This window comes from Procambarus clarkii, chromosome 31, assembly GCF_040958095.1.
Source record: "Procambarus clarkii isolate CNS0578487 chromosome 31, FALCON_Pclarkii_2.0, whole genome shotgun sequence".
Taxonomy (NCBI): Eukaryota; Metazoa; Arthropoda; class Malacostraca; order Decapoda; family Cambaridae; genus Procambarus; species Procambarus clarkii.
Window position 1 is genome coordinate 26,537,278 of NC_091180.1, and position 25,993 is coordinate 26,563,270.

At 45.3% G+C, this 25,993-nt stretch overlaps 1 protein-coding gene and 1 pseudogene across 1 annotated transcript in view; both read right to left on the reverse strand.

Annotated features, from left to right (window-relative positions):
- Positions 1-25,993, reverse strand: part of LOC123758961 (homeobox protein ceh-30) — a 58,340-nt gene that overhangs the window by 11,045 nt on the left and 21,302 nt on the right. Inside the window, exon 2 of the mRNA XM_045743725.2 lies at positions 16,379-16,604. Within this exon, the coding sequence (XP_045599681.2) occupies positions 16,379-16,604 (226 nt within the window). The remainder of the gene's footprint in view (positions 1-16,378; positions 16,605-25,993) is intronic.
- On the reverse strand, positions 25,239-25,356 carry LOC123758975 (5S ribosomal RNA; annotated as a pseudogene).

Consider the following 25,993-nt stretch of genomic DNA (forward strand, 5'->3'; position numbering starts at 1 on the left):
CCCCCCCTTTCCCACACCACATACATACCACTAGACTGCCCCTTCCCCCTCTGTACATCCCTTCAACCCGCCCCCCCTCTCTTGCTCTTCCTCCCCTAACCTAACACCTCTTTCCTGCCTCCATCCCATCTCCAACACCCTCCCCCAACACCCTCCCCCAACACCCTCCTCCAACACCCTCCCCTACCTCACTTTACCACCACATCTTTAATCACTTATTATTTCACAGGTGATGCACAATATTCAACATTTACCTTTCAATTCATTAGAACATATACACGCAGAAATCACAATAGGGTGATATATATCCAAGTGACTAAGACGCCGCTGGAAACATCCCGGGCGTAGATTCGAACCCTCATCACGGCCCTTGTGGATTTGTTCATAGAATTTATAAAGCCAACCCCCCCCCCATTTAGAAGGTCCGTCCTCGTCATAACAAACAATCTAACCGAACACAACTAACAACAATGAACAAATAAATGGACAAACAAACAAAGCAAAGAACAACAATCCTACAAATAGAAAAAACAAATCACAGCAACTTTTGTCCGATGAATTTAACACCTGAATATTGAATTTAACACCTGAGTAACTAATTTAACACCTGAGCAACTAATTTAACACCTGAGTAACTAATTTAACACCTGAGCAACTAATTTAACACCTGAGACACTAATTCAACACATGAGCAACTAATTTAACACCTGAGCAACTAATTTAACACCTGAGCAACTAAATTAACACACGAACAATTAATTTAACACATGAACAACTAATTTAACACATGAACAACTAATTTAACACACGAACAACTAATTTAACACATGAGCAACTAATTTAACACATGATTAACTAATTTAACACTTGAGCAACTAATTTAACACCTGAGCAACTAATTTAACACCTGAGCAACTAATTTAACACATTAACAACTAATTTAACACACGAGCAACTAATTTAACACCTGAGCAACTAATTTAACCCATGAGTAACTAATTTAACACACGAGCAACTAATTTAACCCATGAGTAACTAATTTAACACACGAGCAACTAATTTAACACACGAGCAACTAATTTAACACGCGAGCAACTAATTTAACACGCGAGCAACTAATTTAACACATGAAAAACTAATTTAACACCTGAGCCACTAATTTAACACATGAACCACTAATTTAACACATGAGCCACTAATTTAACACATGAGCCACTAATTTAACACCTGAGCAATGAATTAAACACCTGAGCGACAGCTGTACCAATATTTGTGTTTGTTTTACATAAAGTTTTGCGTATATTAAACAATAACCACAAAACCGACATTCTGAGGGGAAAATGAATATATGGAAAAGGCGAGATTAACAAATATTTTAAATAAAAAGCTGTTAATTACTCGAACATATTGTAAATAACAGAACAACTGAACTGTTGTGATATATGTAAACTAGCAATCTAGGCCGCCACGGTCAGGACTGGTGGCAGTTAGCGGGGCGTGAATACCTGCCGTTACATGTATGTCACCTGTTGTTACAGGTGTTACCAAACACCTGTTATAGGCGTAGATGAACAAATCCACAAGGGCCGTGACGAGGATTCGAACCTGCGTCCGGGAGCATCCCAGACACTGCCTTAATCGACTGAGGTGCGACAGGGTTAAAATGCTATCCTAGCAGATGCCAACAAGTACATTCCCCTCGAGAAGTGTGTGTGTGTGTTGGGTTATGTTTACATATACAGTCTCATGAATACTCTGATACACGAATATGTAAATTCATTTCTAGCATACCCTTGCCAAACGACAGCGAGGAGACATATAATGGGGATAAAACAAGGAACAGAAGACTACTTGATAAAGAATGAAAATGGAGGTAGTTGGGTTGAAGGGATAAGCTGTGGATATGAGACAGAAGGAGAGGAGGAGGATAGGGCCACCACTTACGGGCTATTCATGCCCGTGCCACCTTTTGGGTGGCTTAATCTTCATCTTCTTCTTCTGGAGGATAGGGGCTGTGGTCTATACTGTGTGTGTGTGTGTGTGTGTGTGTGTGTGTGTGTGTGTGTGTGTGTGGGTGGGTGTGGGTGTGTGTGTGTGTGTGTGTGTGTGTGTGTGTGTGTGTGTGGGTGGGTGTGGGTGTGTGTGTGTGTGTGTGTGTGTGTGTGTGTGTGTGTGTGTGGGTGGGTGTGGGTGGGTGTGTGTGTGTGTGTGTGTGTGTGTGTGTGTGTGTGTGTGTGTGTGTGTGTGTGTGTGTGTGTGTGTGTGTGTGTGTGTGTATGTGTGTGTGTGTACTCACCTATTTGTACTCACCTATTTGTGCTTGCGGGGGTTGAGCTTTGGCTCTTTGGTCCCGCCTCTCAACTGTCAATCAACTGGTGTACAGATTCCTGAGCCTACTGGGCTCTATCATATCTACATTTAAAACCGTGTATGGAGTCAGCCTCCACCACATCACTGCCTAGTGCATTCCATCCGTTAACTACTCTGACACTGAAAAAGTTCCTTCTAACGTCTCTGTGTGTGTGTGTGCGGGTGTGTGCGGGTGGCTCGCGTGCGTGAGATGGCGTGAGTGTGGCCAGAACGATTGCGTGAACGGCAGGGAAATGATAACACCGCGGCTGATAACAACATTCCCACACAAGAATTTACACAAAAGCTGCACGAGTTCAAACTTTATCAAGTTCTCATCACCATTGAAACCCCAGAGTACAGACATGAACAGAATCACTCGTGTATAACATGATAGTGAAGAACTGTATGAATGAACATATATTGATTTTAAGTTTAACAGATCCGGGAATAAATATTATTTGTAGTTATTACAGTTTAAAGAGTTATAACAGAGCCTAACATAGAGGAGATAGAGCCGCTATTGAGTTAAAAGGATACAATTGAACGGGAGTCAACAAAAGGTTTAAAAAGGAGTGAATAGAAGGGTTAAAAAAACCATTCAAAATAATGAATAAAGGGGGTAATTTGTGAAGAATTTTATAACATTTTCTGGCTTAACTTAATGGCTTTAGTTTACACAGTTCTCAGGTAATAAACTTGGAATATCTATATCTACAGAATATCTGTTCGTCCGTCTGTCCATGAACCCAGACGCTCGGGTCTAGCCTCGTTAAGCTTTATAGGATAACTGGCGGGTCGAGGTCGGCCCCAGTGCCTTCCGTTTAGAGAAGTCGGTTTTAATGGTGCCCCCCGCAACGCGAGTTCATGGTGTGTCATCATTCCAGAATTCAGATACTGACATGCCACATGCATGTTCTGATGAAAGATGAGCATTCTGGGGGCCCCTCGCAACACTTAAAAGGTGTTGGAACCTTATGTGCTAGATGCTGGCACCAACAGTTCTATCCATCAAGTATAAGGGAGATTCAAACATAACCAATACAAGATTTATACTTTCATTACAAGCCTACATTCACCTCTAGTGACGATTATGAAACTAAAATCAATAACTAAGCTACTTATTTTTTTCCGATTTTGTTCATAGGGAAAGATGATCGAATTGCTCCATTAAGAACATAAAAACATAGGTAACAGCAGGACAATATTGTCCCATAGGCGGCAGTTCCTATTTACATCCACCCAAACTCATTCACGTGTCTATCCTGCGCTTGAAACAATCTATTGTAATCCATCGGGTATTCATCGGGGAATTAACCCAAGTCCCATATGTTGGTGTGAACCGCGTGTAAACATTGTAATAAGAGTTGTCGGAGATGCTGAAGTATGAAACATCTCCCGCTGGGGGCCTCCTTATCCAGTCACTCTACCTACTGAGCCACCAGCGGAGCAGTCGGTAGAGTGACTGGCTATACTGTCTGTGTGGTTGATGGGTCGCGTATCCTGGTGGATGACATGATATGGCTTCGAGTATACTTGGTGGATGACAAGATATGGCTTCGAGTATACTTGGTGGATGACATGATATGGCTTCGAGTATACTTGGTGGATGACATGATATGGCTTCGAGTATACTTGGTGGATGACATGATATGGCTTCGAGTATACTTGGTGGATGACATGATATGGTTACTAAGCACCACAATATGGTGCTTAGCAACTTAATACAAATTGATGATATGATACATTGATATGATAAACAAAATAGCCACAAACGATACGATATACTAAGAGGTATATACCATCAGTGTCTGCCGCCAGGGGTAAGTGTAAAGACAGCAGAGACGCCGCAGACATAATAGAGATAAGTTCAGTTCTGCCTCACAACATATTCATGGCATAGTGCTCCTTCTGTGCCGCGGTCTGTCGCATATTATTAAGATATATCAATATTCAAATCTCTGTTACAGGAAATGTTGAGTGGAGTAAAATAATTCACTATTGAATCCATGTAAAATATGACTTGTCAAGTACTGCATTGATTTACAAAACATGTAATTTGAAGTAAATCTTTTAGTTACAGAAATACATTTTGTTTTATAAATAATTAAAAAGTCGAAATTATATATAAATATAAAAAGAACCAAGGCATTTTTACCAGAAACCATAATGTGCTCATATAAGTATTTCGGAATATAGTTTTAAGGTCAGAATTTTGAATCGGACGTAATCGTCCAAAATAATGGTTCGAGGTGTGTAATAAAGATTCTGACATAACTTTAATGAAAGAGAAACCTTAAATGTAAATTTTGCAGATGAATGAACTCAAGAATATTTCGACATTTAGAGACACATTCACTAAACACATTGAGATAAAGAGGCAGGCACGGAGACAGAGAGACAGGGAGATAGGGAGACAGGTAGACAGCCAGGGAGACAGGCAGACAGCCAGGGAGACAGGGAAGCAGGGAGACAGGCAGGCAGGCAAACAGAAAGGCAGGCAGACAGGCAGACAGAAAGACAGGCAAACAAGCAAGAACAAGCAAAAATATCACCCCCCCCCCCCCACCCCAACCACAAACGAAAACATACACCTCACCAGAAACGATTCAAACACCTCATTCTCTCACCCGCTTGTCAGCCCATGAGTTATAGCATTAGTTTCACGGACACCTCGAAAAAAAAAAAATATATATATATATATAAGCACATATATCCCGGCCCAAACTTCGCAAAGAGTATATTGATCTCTTGCCTCAACGTCACCCAAATTGTTGAATAATTTTCCAGGCCCGGGCAAGGAACAAAGAAACGCCAGCCACTGGAAGAATTGCCTCTTGAAACTAACGACTGAACCATCCATCTCTGACAGCCAATGGGAGAGGTTGGCACCCGGGCTATGACATTATCTATATTGGACGGTTCCTGTTTCAAAGTCCCTTAATATATGGTGACTTCAGATACTTTGTATTTTTTTTAGAACTGGAGACTATAAAAAATTATTTGTGTTAATTACGGGTCTGGAAAGGTAATTTTTTTTACAGGACAGGTGATTAAGTTTCAGGATTGGTGATTGGTTTCTAGGATTGGTGAAGATTCTACAGAATTGATGTCCAGTACTGGTGATTGTTTTTTTCCAGGATTGGAAAGTGTTTCTGACTTATTTATGGATTTTTAATTGTTGCTCGTTAATTGGCCGAACATTTGTGTAGTTTCTTATAAGTAGTTTGAAAGTAGTTGTAAGTGTTATAGAGAAACATCCCTGATGACGATAAAGAAGATGGATCAACGGATATATACATATGTATACCTGATACATACAGGTATCATACATACATACATACATACTTTAGTGTTGGATTATGTTCAGGACTAAAGTATACTTACAAGTTGGTTTTACTAAAGTACAGTATGTAAAATATAGTAAAGTTATAGAGACTAAAACTATACTTACTGGTTGGTTAAGTCAGCTATTGTCGTGACCTTAATAACCCTCCAGAGGCTGATAGGCCTTAAACACCCTTCAGGAAGTAGGCCTATACAGATAGTTTTGGTTCATTGTTTTAGTGGTGATAAATGTATGATGAGCACATTGACTGTGGGAATGGAAAACAGTGGAGGTGAATCACAAAGGTATTTGTGGTTTGAATGGTTGGTGGTAGTGATGGTAGTGGTAGTGATGGTGGTGGTGTTGGTGGTTGACAATGGTGGTGATGGTGGTGGTTTCCCATGACACATCACGTGTACTCACCTATTTGTGCTTGCGGGGGTTGAGCTCTGGCTCTTTGGTCCCGCCTCTCAACTGTCAATCAACTGGTGTACAGGTTCCTGAGCCTATTGGGCTCCTGACACGCGTGTACTCACCTATTTGTACTCACCTATTTGTGCTTGCGGGGGTTGAGCTTTGGCTCTTTGGTCCCGCCTCTCAACTGTGTGTTTCAAGCTGTCACTGACATTTTCAGACCCTCAAGTGAGTGTCAACCCTGCTCAATGTGCTCACTTAAGTGTGTGTTCCAATCATCCCACACAGTGACCACCCCCCTCCCCCTCAGATCTTGTCTTTTCCTGTTATGTCTTCACAAACAACTTAGTGAATCAGATTTGTGCTATCTCGGGTCCATTCGGTTTGTTGGCTACTTTCTTAAGTTCTATTCCTGTTCCAAGTTCATTTCCATGTTTTCTTGTTCCTCCATGCCGAAACATTTCCTCATTATCCGTCAAATCGATAATTCCAAGAATCTTATATGCCGTTAGCATGTCTCCTCGTTTCACTTCAAGAATGGGAAGATTCTGTTCCCTTAGTATAGCACTTGCTAATAGTGCTTATAGTTACGCAAGCACTTACGAACGTGTACATCTTTCCTCAATCTTTGACGGCTTGGGTTACATTTATTAAACAGTTTACAAGCATGAAAACTTCCCAATCAACTGTTGTTATTGTTATAAACAGCCTCCTGGCGCTTCAGAGCTCATTAACTGTTTAATAATTGTAAACAAAGCCGCCAAAGATTGAGAAAAGATGTACAGGTTTGCAAGTGCTTGCGTAACTGCTTCATGAATCTGGCCCCAGGTTCGTAAGTACTTGCGTAACTGCTTCGTTCTCTGGCCCCAGGTTCGTAAGTGCTTGCTTAACTGCTTCGTGAATCTGGCCCCAGGTTCGTAAGTGCCTGCGTAACTGCTTCGTGAATCTGCCCCCCTCCCCTTCCCCCCCCCCGGTTACCTGGAGACTCGCCCGTGGTAGGACAGAGCAGGCGTGCTAGAGGCAGTGTGTATGTATTTTACCTCAGTAAACTTATTTCAATTCAATTACAATTCCACAGGCGGGGGGGGGGGATAGGTTTACCCGCGGTGATCAACTAGTGATGTAAACTATTGACGAGTATCCGTCGAAGTACGCGTGTGAGTACTTGTCTATAAGTACTTATCAGTGTTGACGGGGGAAAGTGAGGTCTAACTCTAATACTTGAATTTCTTGCTGAATTTAGCCTTGATATAGTGGATGGAGGTGGCTTCTTGAACTTCCTCTTTCAGTGCATTCGATCCCCCGTACAGGGTACGAGTATTTCCTTACGTTTCTTCGATTCGTTTCCAGTTTCCACTTATGGTCCTGGATTACATTCTGTCAATTGAAAGACGCCGCCCGTGTCCATCTTATCTATTCCTCTCGGTATCTTGTATGTTGTTATCATAGCTCCTCTGTTTCTTCTAACCTTCTAGGGGTGTGTGATCTGGTTTCATAAGTCTATCTTCATAGCGTAACCCCTCTTAGCTCTAGCACCAGTGTGTGTGTGTGTGTGTACTCACCTAGTTGTACTCACCTAGTTGTGCTTGCAGGGGTTGAGCTCTGGCTCTTTGGTCCCGCCTCTCAACTGTCAATCAACAGGTGTACAGGTTCCTGAGCCTATTGGGCTCTATAGGGCTGTGTGTGTGTGTGTGTGTGTGTGTGTGTGTGTGTGTGTGTGTGTGTGTGTGTGTGTGTGTGTGTGTGTGTGTGTGTGTGTGTGTGTGTGTGTGTGTGTTTGTGTGTTTGTGTGTGTGTGTGTGTGTGTGTGTGTGCGTGTGTGCGTGTGCGCGTGCGTGCACGCGGTTATACGCGTGCTAGCGCATATACACGTATGCGTGTGGGTGCGAAGCCGGTTCATCCAACCCATCAATCACCAAGGTGGTGTTATTATCTAATTTGTCTCAATCATATCTACCAGTGCTTTACCGGGGGGGGGGCGCCCGTCCCGCCCTCACCGCAGGTGTGGGGGGCATAGCTGGGGCGTGGGTGGGCGTGGCTGGGGCGTGGGTGGGCGTGGCTGGGACGTGGGTGGGACGTGGGTGGGACGTGGGTGGGGCGTGGCTGGGGCGTGGGTGGTGCGTGGGTGGGCGTGGGTGGGTATGGGTGGGTATGGGGTATAGGGTGGGGGTGGTATGAAGTGAGTCTATATAATAATTCATCTATTCACGTGGTACTCATACTCATCCATTCACGTGGTACTCATACATTTGTAAGTCTGGAAATGTAACTAAAGAACCCAAGCAATCGTAGGCCTATTATACGCTTTATTAGGCCTAATATAGTACGTACATATATGTGGTAATTGGCCTAGCGGTCACATATAAATTTTCATATATGTGCTATACTAGGCCTAAGAATGTTTAAATTTGGTTTTGGCTTTCAATCAAAATTAATTTCACAAAATGCAAAGATTGTTGGCTTCAACAGTCCATTTTTGCACGTTCGACTAAATAGTTGCTATAAGTACTATTTAGGTGGATGTAGTATGTTACCTGGAGTTTACCTGCGGTGGGTTCTAGAGTATACTGTACCTGGATAGAGTACTGGGATCAAGCTTGACTTGTGATAACTTGGTCCAACAGGCTGTTGTTTTGAGCGGCCCGCAGCCAGTATCCACTACAACCTGGTTGGTCCGGCACTTGTCTAATTGTTTCTCGAACATGAGACTAGTTATAAGTCTACATTTAAACACTCCCTACAGCCCGCCAAACGCTGCGCACACTTGGAGAAGACGCAGGCAATCTTTGGATTGGGCTTCTTTTTTTCACCAAGAGAATAATAGCTTGGCAATAGCATAATACAATAACATTGCAGAGTGAGAATAAGCTCTCTTTACGACAAAGGTTCGTTTGCCAATTTACATGTAGACTATTACTGGAACCGTAATATATTTTCAGACCATCACAAATATCTATATAACCATCCAGATATTTTTTTAAAGGTGTGTGTGGTTTCTGATGGTAATGGACTTGCAGTGAGGACGGACTCTGTCGTAGTGTTGTTTGTGGTGACAAATTATAAACGCGGGAAAAACCAGGTAGCCTCATCCGGAATTGAATACTTGAGAAAAAGAGCAATAAAAAAATATTCTCAGAGGTTACAGATCTACTTCCTTCATACGGCCATCAGGATAAATTAGATAAATAATTGTTCTGGTTTAACCGGAATAAATAACCAGCGATCATATATGCTGTATGTTTTTCCTAGAGAAGAGGATGATTTGTGATTCTCTATGGTCTGTGGAGGCGCCCGTACCCCCTTGAGGGGTCGACCGCCGCCCGCCAAAGGTCTGTTTCCCGCCCAGCTCGCCAATCCGGCCTCAGTGCGACCTGGCAATACGACCCACAGTACCGTGGGGCCGTCAACACCACTGAAATATGGATCCGCTCGTCTGATTGTCGTCATTGTTCCCTTGGGTGTTATGTATTATTAGTTCCCTTCACTTACGAATCGACGCAGACTGATGTGTGATATGGCTATCTCACCCTCAGCGCGTTGGTGCTTGGCCACAGTCGTTCAAGCATTGACGCAACCAATTACGAAACCTGTACATCTTTTAACAGTCATGGCAATTTTGTTGACATTTATTAAACAGTTTATGAGCTCCGAAGCACTAGGAAGTTCTTTATCGCAATAATAACCTTGGGTTGTGAAGCTTCGAAGCACGTAAGTTGTTTTATAAATGTAAAAAAAAACGCCATTATCGTTGAGAGATGCACAGGTTTCGTAACTGGCTTCGTATATGACTGATGACTCATGACGCTTGAATTCGGCCTCGTTCACACACTTACTACCTCCCGGTAGTTCACGTTAACACTGCTAATATATTTTTCATGGACATAACGTGAGTCGAGAATAACTTTCTGGATAAAAGGATTCAAGGCTTCATGTATGTTTATACACTATAGTGTAGCACTGTGTAGCACCGTCGGCCGAGCGGACAGCACGCTGGACTTGTGATCCTGTGGTCCCGGGTTCGATCCCATGCACCGGCGAGAAACAATGGGCAGAGTTTCTTTCACCCTATGCCCCTGTTACCTAGCAGTAAAATAGGTACCTGGGTGTTAGTCAGCTGTCACGGGCTGCTTCCTGGGGGTGGAGGCCTGGTCGAGGACCGGGCCGCGGGGACACTAAAGCCCCGAAATCATCTCAAGATAGAAGCACCGTCGTCGTGCTGGAACACTCTGCCCTCCACACACGGTACAGTGTTGATGCTTAATACAATTTGTATCAAATTTGTAATTTTGAAATGCAATGGCGAGCTGATGCCTGTTGATGGGGTCAACAGGCTGACCCCTCCACCCTGTACATCCTGACCCCCACCTTGTTCATGCTGACCCCCACCCTGTACAGCCTGACCCCCCACCTTGTACAGCCTGCCCCTCCACCCTGTACAGCCTGACCCCCCACCTTGTACAGCCTGACCCCCCACCTTGTACAGCCTGCCCCTCCACCCTGTACAGCCTGACCCCCACCTTGTACAGCCTGACCCCTCCACCCTGTACAGCCTGACCCCCCACCTTGTACAGCCTGACCCCCCACCCTGTACAGCCTGACCCCTCCACCCTGTACAGCCTGACTTCCCACCTTGTACAGCCTGCCCCTTCACCCTGTACAGCCTGACCCCCCACCTTGTACAGCCTGACCCCCCACCCCTGTAGCCTTTGTTTCCTGTCACATCTGAAGAGATGGCAAACACTGCGTTTGCCTTATTTAGGAGACAAGTTATAAAGTTGATTTTGATTTACGTGATTTTTTTTCCGTGAATGTTGGCAAATATAAATGATGTTATCGTATTTGAGGAAGTTCTGGGCGGTTTGTTTGGTGTTAATATATGTGGTGCTGGCAGGGGTGCCGCTGTTGTGTCTGGCAGTTGGCATAGTTGCTGATAGAGTCTTGGCACTTTTAACCATGCTGTTCCTCTTTATCTTGGTAAAATAATCTATCTGTTATGCTAAATTGTGGCTGTTTTCAATGGCGTTTTTTTGGGGGGGGGAGGGAGGGGGGGGGAGGGGGGGAAGGGGTTTTATTCTCCTTGTTCCTCATATGTGAACAGTGGCGCAGTCTCTGTTAGAGCATTCTTTCTTTGTTAATGAACTCTTACATAGCTCTAGGGGGGGGGGGGAGAGAATTTTACAACATTTACTTGTACTATGATGCAGAGTGATGTTTGACGATGTCTCTGATGCGTTGATGTGACGCAGGGAGTGATTGGTGATGTACACTGTATGTCACACTTGGAGAGATAGTGATCTTTGATGTCTCTGACATACCTAGTTTGTCAGTTATCATTTGGTACTCTATGATAAATGGTTATCAAAAAACATGTAATGAGGTCGCACTTACCACAACCAGACATAATTAATCCTTTGTTATTTGTGTTTAAACTACCAATATGCCTCGTAATCATTATTAATTTTGATTTTCAATCATTAAATATTTCTCTAAATGTTGTAGAATGGTCGTGGGAGTGTTGCAGTTGTTGACAAGCACCATAGTCAGGATTCATCCATTTACGCCACCACCTACGAAACCTCTACATCTTTCATCAATCATGGCTTCTATGTTAACATTTATTAAACAGTTTAAGAGCTCCGAAGCACTATGAGGTTCTTTACAGCAGTAACAATTTTGGGATGGGAAGTTTCGAAGCTCGCAAACTGTTAATAAATACAAACAATGCCGCCATGATTAAGGCAAGATGTACAGGTTTCGTAAAGTGGTTGTGTAAATCCTTGAAGAGCCGTGGGCCAGAATGTTAGCGAAGACTTCCTGGCGTACTGTACGCCTGATTTGGAAGGTGGAGTCGCGGTGGCGTACCACAGGGCACACCACACTGTTTTGTGGTCGATAGATCGCGTCACTCCGGTTGATAGATGGTGTCCTTGTGGCTGATAGATGGTGGTTGGTTTAAGCCTGGTTCCTGGAGAAGTTAGTGCTATTTATCCTGTTGTTAAAGTCTTTGTGGTGGTGGGTAGAATTTGATTATCATTTTTGTCTCATTGATTCTCTCTCTCTCTCTCTCTCCCGTCACCACCTCCATCCCATCCACGCCGTGCCTCTTCCCCGCCGAACGCCCTCCCAAACCCCCACAGTAAGATGAGGTCACGTCACAGCACATACAAGCCATCAAAGGCCCCTAATCCCCCTCAGAGGTCGACCTTCCTGCCGCAGGCGCCGACGGAGCAGCGGGAGAGAGCTCGCTGACGAAGGGCAGGGTCTTCGCGCGGGAATAACACCACATGTCATACGATGAATCCCCACGAGGTAATAGTCCAACTCTTGATACCTGACGAGTTATGCATGAGGGTGGGCGTCTGGGGCGTCTCTCCGGGATGGTGGCGGGACTGGGGGTGAAGTGGGTGGTAATGGAGGGCTGGGGCTAGTGGTAGTGGGGGGCTGGTGGTAGTGGAGGGCTGGGGCTAGTGGTAGTGGGGGCTGGTGGTAGTAGAGGGCTGGGGCTGGTGGTAGTAGAGGGCTGGGGCTAGTGGTAGTGGGGGCTGGTGGTAGTGGAGGGCTGGGGCTAGTGGTAGTGGGGACTGGGGCTAGTGGTAGTGGGTGGAGGGTGGTGTTAGTGCGGGGTGGAGGTGGGTCTAACCACAGGTAATCATTAACTCAATGTGTTGAAGACAACGAATCACCTGAGGTGTTGATACTGAAGGCACCTCCTTGGGGTTGTGACAGGATAAGGATAGAATAAGAGCTGGGATTATGAGGATAGGATAAGAGCTAGGATTATGAGGACAGGATAAGAGGATGAGGTGAAGGAACAGCGGCCAAACATAGGGGCAAGAGTTACGTTGAGTGTCGACGGATTTAAGACAATAAACAGGTAATATCTCACAAAATATTTTATATAAAATCTTCAATATTATCTGGGAAGTGTTTTTTTCTTGCACTTAATTAGTCTCATTTAAACATGCTTGTGTATATAATTTTCTTTCTGGTCAATCATAACATTGTTTTGTCTGGTCAATGTTGATAATGTCCTGTCGGGTCAATAACAGTTTTATCAATGGTGCTATTACACGATACTAGTGTTAATAGATCTTGAATTCGTTGATGAGATCTATTTCCTGAATGACACCAAAGACACCTTGGGGGTACAAAGTGTTGCAACACTTCACGGCATCTACATCAATGCTCATAGACTCAAATCTTAGTCATTATCATGCATCATTTACCGCAATTATCTCTTGATTATTGTAACGCAGTTATCGTACCGTCGTTAATCACCAACAATAACGCGTGTAGAACCTTGCTAAAAAAAAAATCCCAGCGCCCCACCTATGGGAATCACACGACCATCCATAGTCGTAAGTGCTATATATCAGCTATCATAACCCCCCCCTCATTTGGCATTACGATTACCGCATGCTATCTCAGCGAGAAGATAGCGAGAACTGTCACCCGGGGGACCCGCTCGCGCACCGCCAACCGTAGTAAGGACCATTAATGATCGCACTTTGGCGCGTCTCGTTTGATATGGTAAGAGGGTGGTGGTGCTGCCGTTAAGCGGGGCGAGGCTCTTCCCAGGTGTTATTAAGAAGTTTACCTCGCTAGGTATACTCCTCGAGCGTGACCCCCCCTTCCCCCACAGAACACATATTTCAGTTTACATGTGTAGTTATGTTGGGGTGTTGAGCGCCCCGTCACCCGTAGCGCGGCTGGTGTTGACCCAGTACACGTGGTACTGTTTTAAGAACCATTTGTTGCACCGTGGGAGAAAACTGCCGATGGCAACTGGAGGAGCAGCTGGGGATTTATGGCAACTGGAGGAAGAACTAGGGATTTATGGGAACCGGAGGAACAACTAGGGATTTACGGCAACTGGAGGAACAACTGGGGATTTATGGAAACTTGAGGAACAACTAGGAATTTATGGCGACCGGAGTAACAACTAGGGATTTATGGCAACTGGAGGAACAACTGGGGTTTTATTGGAACTGGAGGAACGACTAGGGATTTATGGCAACTGGAGGAACAACTAGGGATTTATGACAACTGGAGGAACAACTAGGGATTTATGATCATCCATTACGACAACTAAAAAAAAGAAAACAACGTTATTTGAGGATTTTTATACAAGATTTATAACAAAGAGTTTTGCAACGTTTAATATGGCAAGGCAGGAAGGCAGAGGAGCAGGATGTTGAAGAGTGGCAAGTATGGTGGCAGCGACCTCTAGTGGGATAATATGGCAACTACCACACTCCACAGAAACATTTGGTGGGAGGCATCTTTACGGGCTATTCATGCCCGTGCCACCTCTTGGGTGGCTTAATCTTTATCAATCATCAATCGGAGGCATCTTGAGATGAAATATTTGAGTTTACCTGAAAAGCTGAATAGAAAACCACGACCTAACCTAACCGTCTTAGTTTTTGAAGATAATCATTTTCTTGCTTCTTAATTACAATTCACCTTCCCTGGTGATTCAGATCCAGTATTTTGGTTTTTGGCTTTTGCTCGCAATTTGTATTTTCTTGTTGACGTTCCAACTTTATTAAGGACCGGGGGGGGGGGGAGAATTCCAATGTTCACATGTTTAACACTATCGAAGACTGCTACTCCTGTGTTCACTTGTTCAATAGCATTGGGCAGCTAGCGACGGCCATATCAGAGATGAATCTGCTTTCTTAATCTTAAAAAAAAAATTAGTTTCCCGATTCAGTAAGTCATTTAGGCATTCAAACTGCCGTAATCCGCGCACAATTGAGCGGGGGTTAAGAGACTACTGGCCACCATGACCTATACTAACTTCCGATAATATTAGGTCATTGATGCTTGTGGATACAGATCCCACTATATCCTTCAGTCCCCCTTCCTTGGAGGTGGAGGGAGCGAGTGGGGGAGACGGGGCTCAGGGCGACCCACTTGCCAGAGCATCCCGGCTCCAGTCATGAAATTGTGGGATATGTAATATTGGAACAAGAGAAAGGGATGGGAGGGGAGGGGAGGGGGGGGGTCTAGCCTTCCGGAGATGAATGGCAAGGAACACGCAAGAGCATCTCTCTCTCTCTCTCTCTCTCTCTCTCTCTCTGAACAAATCCACAAGGGCCGTGACGAGGGTTCGAACCTGCGCCAGAGAGGATCACAGACGCTGCCTTAATCGTCTGAGCTACGACATGGTTAAAAGAATTGCTCTCTCTCTCTCTCTCTCTCTCTCTCTCTCTCTCACTCCGCGTAAAATATATCGCCAGATACACTTGTGGCTGCTCTCTTGAGAGGTAATGACGCGAACTGCTCCCATGAATTCATCTTTGCATGTCCTCCCACCGTCGCCCACAGACCCGCTGTGGGCTCGCTCCCTCGGCACCACCACACCTCACACCACACACCGTACCAGCTCCAGCTGTTCCCTCCTGCCTTGGCGCATGGCGGAACGGCGCTCGTCAAGCCGTGGGAATCAGCCTCACGAAAGGGTGGAACAAAAATTACCCATCCTTTAATATTCAGCGTCACATCTTTGACAGTGAGTTATAACATACATTACAGATCATCAAATTATGCCGTGATATAAACGTGGGGTGATACAGCAGCTTCTCTCTAATGTGTCTATTACCTCTCTGGGGAGTAATGGTACCTCATGAAGTTACCTTCCTTCCTCCTGAGGCATAATGAGATAATGCGTCCTAGTATTGTCGTTAGTGATGTGGTTCAGTAAACACTTCAGGCGTCGGAGAACGACACTTCAGGGTTCCTGGCTAGTTCTGTGTACCAAGTACAGGCGATGAGTCACAATAACGTGGCTGAAGTATGTTGACCAGACCACACACTAGAAAGTGAAGGGACGACGACGTTTCGGTCCGTCCTGGACCATTCTCACAATCGACTAGAGAATGGTCCAGGGCGGACCGAAACGTCGTCGTCCCTTCACCTTCTAGTGTGTGGTCTGGTCTGTGTACCAAGCGTCCTGACCCCAGGCGTTCCTACGATATAGTTTACCATCTGATGCTAAATATTTCAACGCAGAGAAGAACAATGGATATGAATTGGATAACTTTAGATTAAAGAACACCAGGGTAACTGCTGGGTTTTAGAGTGATGTGGATTTATGGAACAAGTTACCGGGTGGTGCAATAGACGTTGGATAGCTGGGGTTGTATCAAGCTTAAGTTAGACATGTGTATGAATGAGTTTGTGTGGTTATTAATTGGAGCTGCCTCGTAGGGACCAATAGGCTCTCTGCAGTTTCCTTTATTCTTATCTTCTGCTACCAGGTCTTGACCTTGGATCACTTACCGTCTGTTCTGGTACCAGGTCTTGACTTGGGTGTCGGTCAGGTTCAGCTTGGCGGCCAGTTCCATGCGGTCCTGGACACTTAGGTACTTCTGCCGCTCGAAGCTCTTCTCCAGCGTCTGTAACTGGTTGTCTGAGAACGCCGTCCGGGCCTTCCGTTGTTTCTTGCAAGGTGGAGGTCCCTCCACGCCGTCCTCTTCCGCGTCCTCTGCCGGCGACGATGGCGAACCTGAAGGAGGTAAGTTAATCCTCAGTGCACAACCACACTCCACAAAATCAATGTGATAATTTACCGTCATAACAACATACTCTTTTCGTCAGACCTGGCGGCCTTGGTGTCCGCACAGCCTCCCAGATTGCTCTGACAGCCTTCCTTTCCTCCTATACATCTAAGGACCTTTTAAACAATGTCTTGAGCCTACTGTGGTGAGCTATGCTTTCCCTGTTGGTCCTGCGCTCGCCTAGGAACCAACTTCTGCTATATTCCACTCCCAACCACAGATACTAGTTGCCCACCCACGTTCTGTGACCTACACCTTGAGACAGGACCAACCAGCCTACACTTCTCCCGCCGGGTCCGCCTCTCCCAGTTCTGATTCAGGTAACAGGTAATCATCAGCTGCTCATGTGTGCCCTGAACACCTGTTCCTGGGTGTAGCCACACGCCACAGGAGAGGAGGAAGGACCTCCATGTGATAAGCACACAGTGAAAGACACGGCTTCCTCTTCCTCTCAGCTGTCGTCAGGCTATATATTATATATATATATATATATATATATATATATATATATATATATATATATATATATTTATATATATATATATATTATATTATATATATATATATATATATATATATATATATATATATATATATATATATATATATATATATATCCATAAGTGTAGCGTTCGCCGTGAAGAGAGCATCGCTTTAAAATACCGATTAGAGGGTTATATATTCCATGGTATTCGAGAAATTTATATTTTCATCAGGTTGTTGTAAGAGATATGCCTGTGTGTGTGTGTGTGTGTGTGTGTGTGTGTGTGTGTGTGTGTGTGTGTGTGTGTGTGTGTGTGTGTGTGTCTGTGTGTGTGTGTGTGTGTGTGTGTGTGTGTGTGTGTGTGTGTGTGTGTGTGTGTGTGTGTGTCCGCGTGCGGGGAGGGAGTCCGAGTGAGAGGGTGGAAGGGTTGAGGAATGAGGGAGAGTAATGATGGAGAAAAGAAAGCAGGATGGTGGAGAGAGGAATGCTGTACAAAGTGAGGGAGAAAGGAAGGATAGAGTGAGAGAGGGAGGATGAAGGGAGGAGAGAGAGAGAGAGAGAGAGTGGTAGGGAGGAGCCAGGCTGGACTTAATGAGAGAACAGATAGGCTACCCATCAGAGCGACGGCCCTCAGGTAATCTAAGTATCCCTTTTTTTCTTAACAGTGACCGATAAAACGCCTCAAGATACCACGGCCTCAATACTACAGTAGCCAGCGTTGTAGAGAAACTTGGGCAGGCCATTATAGGTTATACTATAGGGAGAGCAAGCGGCTTGGCACGGCCTTGAGGTTATCTTGAGGTTATCTTGAGATGATTTCGGGGCTTTAGTGTCCCCGCGGCCCGGTCCTCGACCAGGCCTCCACCCCCTGGTGGAGCACTCTTAAAGTCATCAATCATCACTTGATTGATGAGTGTTTGTTTTAAGTCTCAGTCAGCACAGAAAAACTTGCATTGGCATCAAAATTATTGGGTTTAAATCCTCATAGCGTGACGCTAAATGATATCGCAAGGAGGACTTGAACTGTTGTATATTGACGGTGGAGGTATGAGGCTCTTGATGGTACAAGGACTACTGACGCTACAAGAGAAAGGCTACTGAGAAAAATTAGGAGCTGTTAATGATACAAGAATAGTATTGATGCTACAAAGAGGGCATCTGATCCTACCATTAGGGGGTTCAGATGCTACAAGGACGACTGCTGGAGCTACAATGGCTAGTGGGCCACCAGTACGGGCTAGTTATGCTACAAGGAGAGCTACAGATGCTACAATGAGGGCTACCACACATTACACTATAAACAACGGGATAGAGCACCAACGAAGGTCCACCCACCAGCGGACGCTACCCATAACCTACCCATAACACCCCACAATCTACCCATAACACCACATAACCTACCCATAACACCACATAACCTACCCATTATCTACCCATCCAAGGAAGGCACAATAAAGTCTCCAGCTAACTGTAAAATTAAATAATGGTCGCATATATTTAGATGAAATACGGCCACTATGGGCTTCGGTAGGTGAAAGCTTAATTGAAAATGAATGTTTAGGAAACAAATATTTCCATAGCACCTTTAGCAAGGATTATGTACATAGCAGAGTGGTAGTTTTACAAGCTAATTAGCATAGGCTAATCAGTCTTGAGAAAATGATTAGTGTTGGCTTTGGAATCGTGTCGATATCGCCGTCGCTAACTGCCTTACAGCGCACGTAAACCTTACAGCGCACGTTTACTACTCCAAAACCATCAGTTTTGGAGTAGTTTTGCCAAAGGTCTTTCGGGGACGTGTTAATTCTGATGTGTATTTAATGTCGTCTAACCTCTGGCCTTTTTAGATTAGTTAACCCTAAGAACCAATCAGAAGACAGCTAGGAAGAGGTGCCCGGAACGGAAAAAAAGACACACACACCTACGGTGGCAAATGAGACACTTAGCCCCCTTCCTCAGCCCTCAGTAGGAACACGTCGGCTTATTGAGAGTGATGGCGCCAAATTAGTGAGTTGATTACACGGTGCTCTGGTTATATATCTTCACGCGCCGATACTCGCCCCGTCTTCTGTCACCCTCGGCCACGGTGTTGGTCTGACCCGTCCTCCTACAACCCCGTCCTCCTACAACCTGTCCTCCTACAACCTGTCCTCCTACAACCTGTCCTCCTACAACCCGTCCTCCTACAACCTGTCCTCCTACAACCTGTCCTCCTACAACCCGTCCTCCTACAACCTGTCCACCTACAACCCGTCCAAACCTAATACACCGTCGTAATTTGACGTATACTCTACCTAAGGGCAGCAATTGTCGTACTAGAAAATGGAAGCGGCTCGCGAAATTGACACATACTGTACCGTTTTCTGTTTTGGGTCCTCTGGTAATTTAGGATAAGGGGGCACTTAAGCACGACGGTTTCTTGACGTTGGGGGGAACCATTTAGGAGGACGGGCTGAATGGTGAAGTTCACGGCTCTGCAGGAATACGAGAGTGATTCCTTGAGGTCTGTAGCGCATTGGTCTTCATAATCGTGTCACAACCGAAGGACCCCGAGTTCGATGCCAGTAGCAGTACAGAGACGTTTGGGCGCGTTTCCTTCCATCTGATACTTCCGTTCACCTAGCAGTGTTCAGTACCTAGGATCTACCAAACTATTGTGGGATGCATCCTGGGGCCTAGGTGGGGCCTGGATAATTCTAGCAGGCTTCCTGTCCCCATCAATAGGATACTATATCGTACAGTGGTAATACTATAACGGGTCTCGCTTCATTAACTATCTGGGGTTTGTGGTAGAGCGCTCTATCAAGAGCGCTCTATCAAGAGGGCTCTATTAAGAGCGCTCTATCAAGAGGGCTCTATCAAGAGGGCTCTATCAAGAGGGCTCTATCAAGAGGGCTCTATCAAGAGGGCTCTATCAAGAGCGCTCTATCAAGAGGGCTCTATCAAGAGCGCTCTATCAAGAGGGCTCTATCAAGAGCGCTCTATCAAGAGGGCTCTATCAAGAGCGCTCTATCAAGAGGGCTCTATCAAGAGCGCTCTATCAAGAGGGCTCTATCAAGAGTGCTCTATCAAGAGGGCTCTATCAAAGCCCTATTCTGCGCTGCCCTATCACAGGACAGAAGGGGGGGGGGGGTTGTAGTGGCTAGAAATAGAGAGCAAGAGACAAGGAGGCGTTAAACTGAAGCTTAGTCAGGAGTATTTGTGGTGAGAACAGCAATCTAAATAAATCCATAAGGGCCGTTATCTTAAGGTTATCTTAAGATGATTTCGGGGCTTTAGTGTCCCCGCGGCCCGGTCCTCGACCAGGCCTCCACCCCCAGGAAGCAGCCCGTGACAGCTGACTAACACCCAGGTACCTATTTTACTGCTAGGTAACAGGGGCATAGGGTGAAAGAAACTTTGCCCATTGTTTCTCGCCGGCGCCCGGGATCGAACCCGGGACCACAGGATCACAAATCCAGTGTGCTGTCCGCTCGGCCGACCGGCTCCCGGCGAATCCTCGCCGTGCCGAGGATTCGAACCTGCGTCCGAGAGCATCCCAGACGCTGCCTTAATCGACTGAGCTACGACATGGTCGTATCTGAATATTGAGATCACGTTAATATCCAGCAAAATAACCCTCTCTTTGATCCTTCAGCTCAACCTGTTCTCTCTCGGACCATATTCTGACATCAAACTCCCCCAACATACATAATATGATGTATTATTTATCATAGCGGCTACTAAGCATTCACGTTTTCTATGCGTGGGGCCATCGGTTAGGTTAGGTTCGGGCAATTTTCTGTCCGTTGTGAAAACGGGAGAGGACCTGCTGCCCTTTTATATCAATATACTTTTCAAGCGATATTGTTCCTCTTTTTCCATTCTGTTAATTTCCAAAAGTATTTTATATATTTCTAGCATGTCTCCTCTTTCTCTACCGGTGTGTGTGTACTCACCTAGTTGTGCATGCGTTTAAGGTTTATTTTCGGCTCTTTAGTCCCGTCTCTCAACTGTACATCTACTGGTGTACAGGTTCCTGTACTCACCTAGTTGTGCTTGCGGGGGTTGAACTCTGGCTCTTTGCTCCCGCCTCTCAACTGTCAATCAACTCATGAACAGATTCCTGAGTCTACTGGGCTTTATCAAATCTATATTTGAAACTGTGTATGGAGTCAGCCTCCACCACATCACTGCCTAATGCATTCCATTTGTTAACTACTCTGACACTGAAAAAAGTTCCTTCTAACGTCTCTGTGGCTCATGTGGGTACTCAGTTTCCACCTGTGTCCCCTTGTTCGCGTCCCACCAGTGTTGAATAGTTCATCCTTGTTTACCCGGTCGATTCCTCTGAGGATTTTGTAGGTTGTGATCATGTCTCCCCTTACTCTTCTGTCTTCCAGTGTCGTAAGGTGCATTTCCCGCAGCCTTTCCTCGTAACTCATGCCTCTTAGTCTTGGGACTAGTCTAGTGGCATACCTTTGGACTTTTTCCAGCTGTGTGTGTGTGTGTGTGTGTGTGTGTGTGTGTGTGTGTGTGTGTGTGTGCTCACCTATTTGTACTCACATATTTGTGCTTGCGGGTGTTGAGCTTTGGCTCTTTGGTCCCGCCTCTCAACTGTCAATCAACTGGTGTACAGATTCCTGAGCCTACTGGGCTCTGTCATATCAACATTTCAAACTTGTGTGTGTGTGCGTGTGCGTGTGTGAGCGTGCACGTGCACACCGACCACTACCCAGCCTGCATCTGACTACAAGTGGCTGACTCATCATTGATCTAGAAGCACCACGATAGGGCGACGAGGCCCACAGATCAACTACCTGTGAAAGGATGTGGTGACCCTTTCACTCTCCCTATTGCCCTTCCCTTTCCCCCCCTCCTTTCCCTTTCCTCACCCCCCCCCCCTACTCTCTCTCAGGCCTCCCCCCCCACCTCCGTGGGTGAATGACCTAGGAAGATACGGCCAGTGTAGCGCCCTGATTGGCCCGCTCATCACCGATTAGGACCCAATCATCCATCGAATTTAATGGACTAACATGTTTACTTATCTTGAAATTTGTTTTTTTAATCTTCATTAGCTACATAATTCCATTATAATTAATGATATACAAAAACTCTTACACAACAGATCTCATGACTGACCTATGGGGTTTCTTGAGGGTGTTAATTACGAGTCAATTCGAGTATTTACACTTACAAGGTTGAGGCACTTAAGCACGTGCTCATGGACAAGATAAAAACACTTAAGTGTGTGTGTATTAGAGTTGGGGGTAGAAGCCTATCCCTAGTTACCTAGTTCTCAAACCCAGTGTATTCCTGCCAGGTCCCGGATTCACAAAGCAGTTACGCAAGCACTTACGAACCTGGGGCCAGATTCACGAAGCAGTTACACAAGGCACTTACGAACCTGTACATCTTTTCTCGATCTTTGGCGGCTTTGTTTACCATTATTAAGCAGCTAATGAGCTCCGAAGCACCAGGAGGCCGTTTATAACAATAACAACAGCTGATTGGGACGTTTTCATGCTTATAAACTGTTTAATCCATGTAACCAAAGCCGTCAAAGATTGAGAAAAGATGTACACGTTCGTAAGTGCTTGCGTAACAGTTCGTGAATCTGGCCCCAGGTTCGTAAATGCTAGCGTAACTTCTTTATGAATCCGGATCCTGGTGGCCAAGACTAGCGTATACCTCGTTCCTAAAACCCACTTTCACCTCTGGAACTGCCTTATGGATTGCTTGAGGCAGGTGGTTTGGTAAGCAGTTAGTACGATTACCCTAACAAGGAGACGCTATCTCAAGAGTGTCAGGTGCTTAACGAGGGTGAATATACTCGCCTTGTTGGGTCGTCTAGTCGTGCTTGTTGGAGGCGGAGGGTGAGGTTCATCTCCTGGACCCCGCCTCTAATCCCGTGTGGTTAATCCTCTAATGGTGGTGGTTTCCCATGACACATCACGTGTACTCACCTATTTGTACTCACCTAGTTGTGCTTGCGGGGGTTGAGCTCTGGCTCTTTGGTCACGCCTATGCTTGCGGGGGTTGAGCTCTGGCTCTTTGGTCACGCCTCTCAACCGTCAATCAACTGGTGTACAGATTCCTGAGCCTACTGGGCTCTATCATATCTACATTTGAAACTGTGTATGGAGTCAGCCTCCACCACATCACTGCCTAAAGCATTCCATTTACTAACCACTCTGACACTGAAAAAGTTCTTTCTAATGTCTCTGTGGCTCATTTAGGTACTCAGCTTCTACCTGTGTCCCCTTGTGCATGTGCCACCTGTGTTAAATAATCCATCCTTGTCTACCCTGTCAATTTCCTTGATAATTTTGTATGTCGTGATCATATCGCCCGAGCTCTCCTGTCTTCCAGTGACGTGAGGTGCAGTTAACGCAGCATTTCCTCGTAACTCTTGGTTCTGGGACTAGCCTAGTGCCATACCTCTGAACTTTGTCCAGCTTCGTCGTATGCTTGACAAGGTACGGTTAAGGTCAAGTCAGGTTAAGAAACGATTAGTTAATAATATGTCGAAATATTTCGAGGCAAGTGAGAACGATAGTTAAGAAAAGAATACCGATTTTCCATAAAATACGTTCAACAAGAGCATGAAACAAGCAAGGGAAGAGTCTACCAGGACAGACAACAGTACACAAGCAAGGGAAGAGTCTTCCAGGGCAGACAACAGTAAACAAGCAAGGGAAGAGTCTACCAGGGCAGACAACAGTACACAAGCAAGGGAAGAGTCTACCAGGGCAGACAACAGTAAACAAGCAAGGGAAGAGTCTACCAAGACAGACAACAGTAAACAAGCAAGGGAAGAGTCTACCAGGGCAGACAACAGTAAACAAGCAAGGGAAGAGTCTACCAAGACAGACAACAGTAAACAAGCAAGGGAAGAGTCTACCAAGACAGACAACAGTAAACAAGCAAGGGAAGAGTCTACCAGGACAGACAACAGTAAACAAGCAAGGGAAAAGTCTACCAGGGCAGACAACAGTAAACAAGCAAGGGAAGAGTCTACCAGGGCAGACAACAGTAAACAAGCAAGGGAAGAGTCTACCAAGACAGACAACAGTAAACAAGCAAGGGAAGAGTCTACCAGGGCAGACAACAGTAAACAAGCAAGGGAAGAGTCTACCAGGGCAGACAAAAACAAGACAAGCAAGTCAGTACAAGGGCAAGCAAGCACAAACGCACACTACCTAGGCATAAGCTTTCGTGGTATTTAATTAATGCTTAAAGGGTTTTGTTAGGCCTACGGTATCCGCCTCCTTGTTTGTCATGTCCCTTAGTTCTAATCTGTTTGTGCTTAACCCATCTACCTTGGTGTGTGTACTCACCTAATTGTGCTTGCGGGGGTTGAGCTCTGGCTCTTTGGTCCCGCCTCTCAACCGTCAATCAACAGGTGTACAGGTTCCTGAGCCTATTGGGCTCTATTATATCTACACTTGAAACTGTGTATGGAGTCAGCCTCCACCACATCACTGCCTATTGCATTCCATTTGTCAACCACTGACACTAAAAATGTTCTTTCTAATATCTCTGTGGCTCATTTGGGCACTCAGTTTCCACCTGTGTCCCCCTGTGCGTGTGCCCCTTGTGTGCGTGTGCCTGTCTTTATCTACCCTATCAATTCCCTTGAGAATCTTGAATGTCGTGATCATGTCCCCCCCTAACTCTTCTGTCTTCCAGCGAAGTGGGGTTTAATTCCCGTAGTCTCTCCTCGTAGCTCATACCTCTAAGCTCGGGTACTAGTCTGGTGGCAAACCTTTGAACCTTTTCCAGTTTAGTCTTATCCTTGACTAGATATGGACTCCATGCTGGGGCTGCATACTCCAGGATTGGCCTGACATATGTGGTATACAAAGTTCTGAATGATTCCTTACACAAGTTTCTAAATGCCGTTCTTATGTTGACCAGCCTGGCATATGCCGCTGATGTTATCCTCTTGATATGGGCTGCAGGAGACAGGTCTGGCGTGATATCAACCCCCAAGTCTTTTTCTCTCTCTGAGTGTGTGTGTGTACTCACCTATTTGTACTCACCTATTTGTGCTTGCGGGGGTTGAGCTTTGGCTCTTTGGTCCCGCCTCTCAACTGTCAATCAACTGTAACATTATTGCCAACAGCATTTGCTGACCCAGGCGGTCACCCATCCAAGTACTAACCAAACCCAACGTTGCTTAACTTCGCTGATCGGACGAGAAGCGGTGTTCTCAACGTGGTATGGCCGTTGTGTGTGTGTGTGTGTGTGTGTGTGTGTGTGTGTGTGTGTGTGTGTGTGTGTGTGTGTGTGTGTGGACCTTGTTGACTCTATTCTGTCCCTGGACTTTCTTCACTACTTTCACTACTGTTTTACTTTCCTTTAAAATCCTTAACTGTTCCAATGCCAAGTTTCCGGTTTATAAAAATAATATATAAAAATCCACGAACAAAATATCCATATATCGAGAGGAATATATATTGAGAAAAACAAAAAGGAAAAAAATATATCAATCCCAAGGGGAAAAAAATCAGATGACTGAGAAAGAGCGAACGAAAATCATCGGAAGATCGAGCCAAAGCGAATCTTACAAACAAGCAAGCCAGCTCCAGCTATTGTTAGATGAGAGCGTGTCAAAATGCATCGTTTGTCTCCCTAATTTGCATGCACAACAGATTGGATACTGCGCTTGAAATTATAGGAGCGGCTATTACAGTTGCCTGGGTGATTATAGTAATTATCACTGGCTTGGATTATTGGCTCATGGCCTATAATGGCTCTCTGGGGAAGTAGTGTAATCCAGTAAATACAGGTGAAATTAGATCAAAACTACCGTTAGACAGGTGTATAGAGAAAGGGGGTTGTTGGTGGGAGGGGAATGGAGGGGGGGGG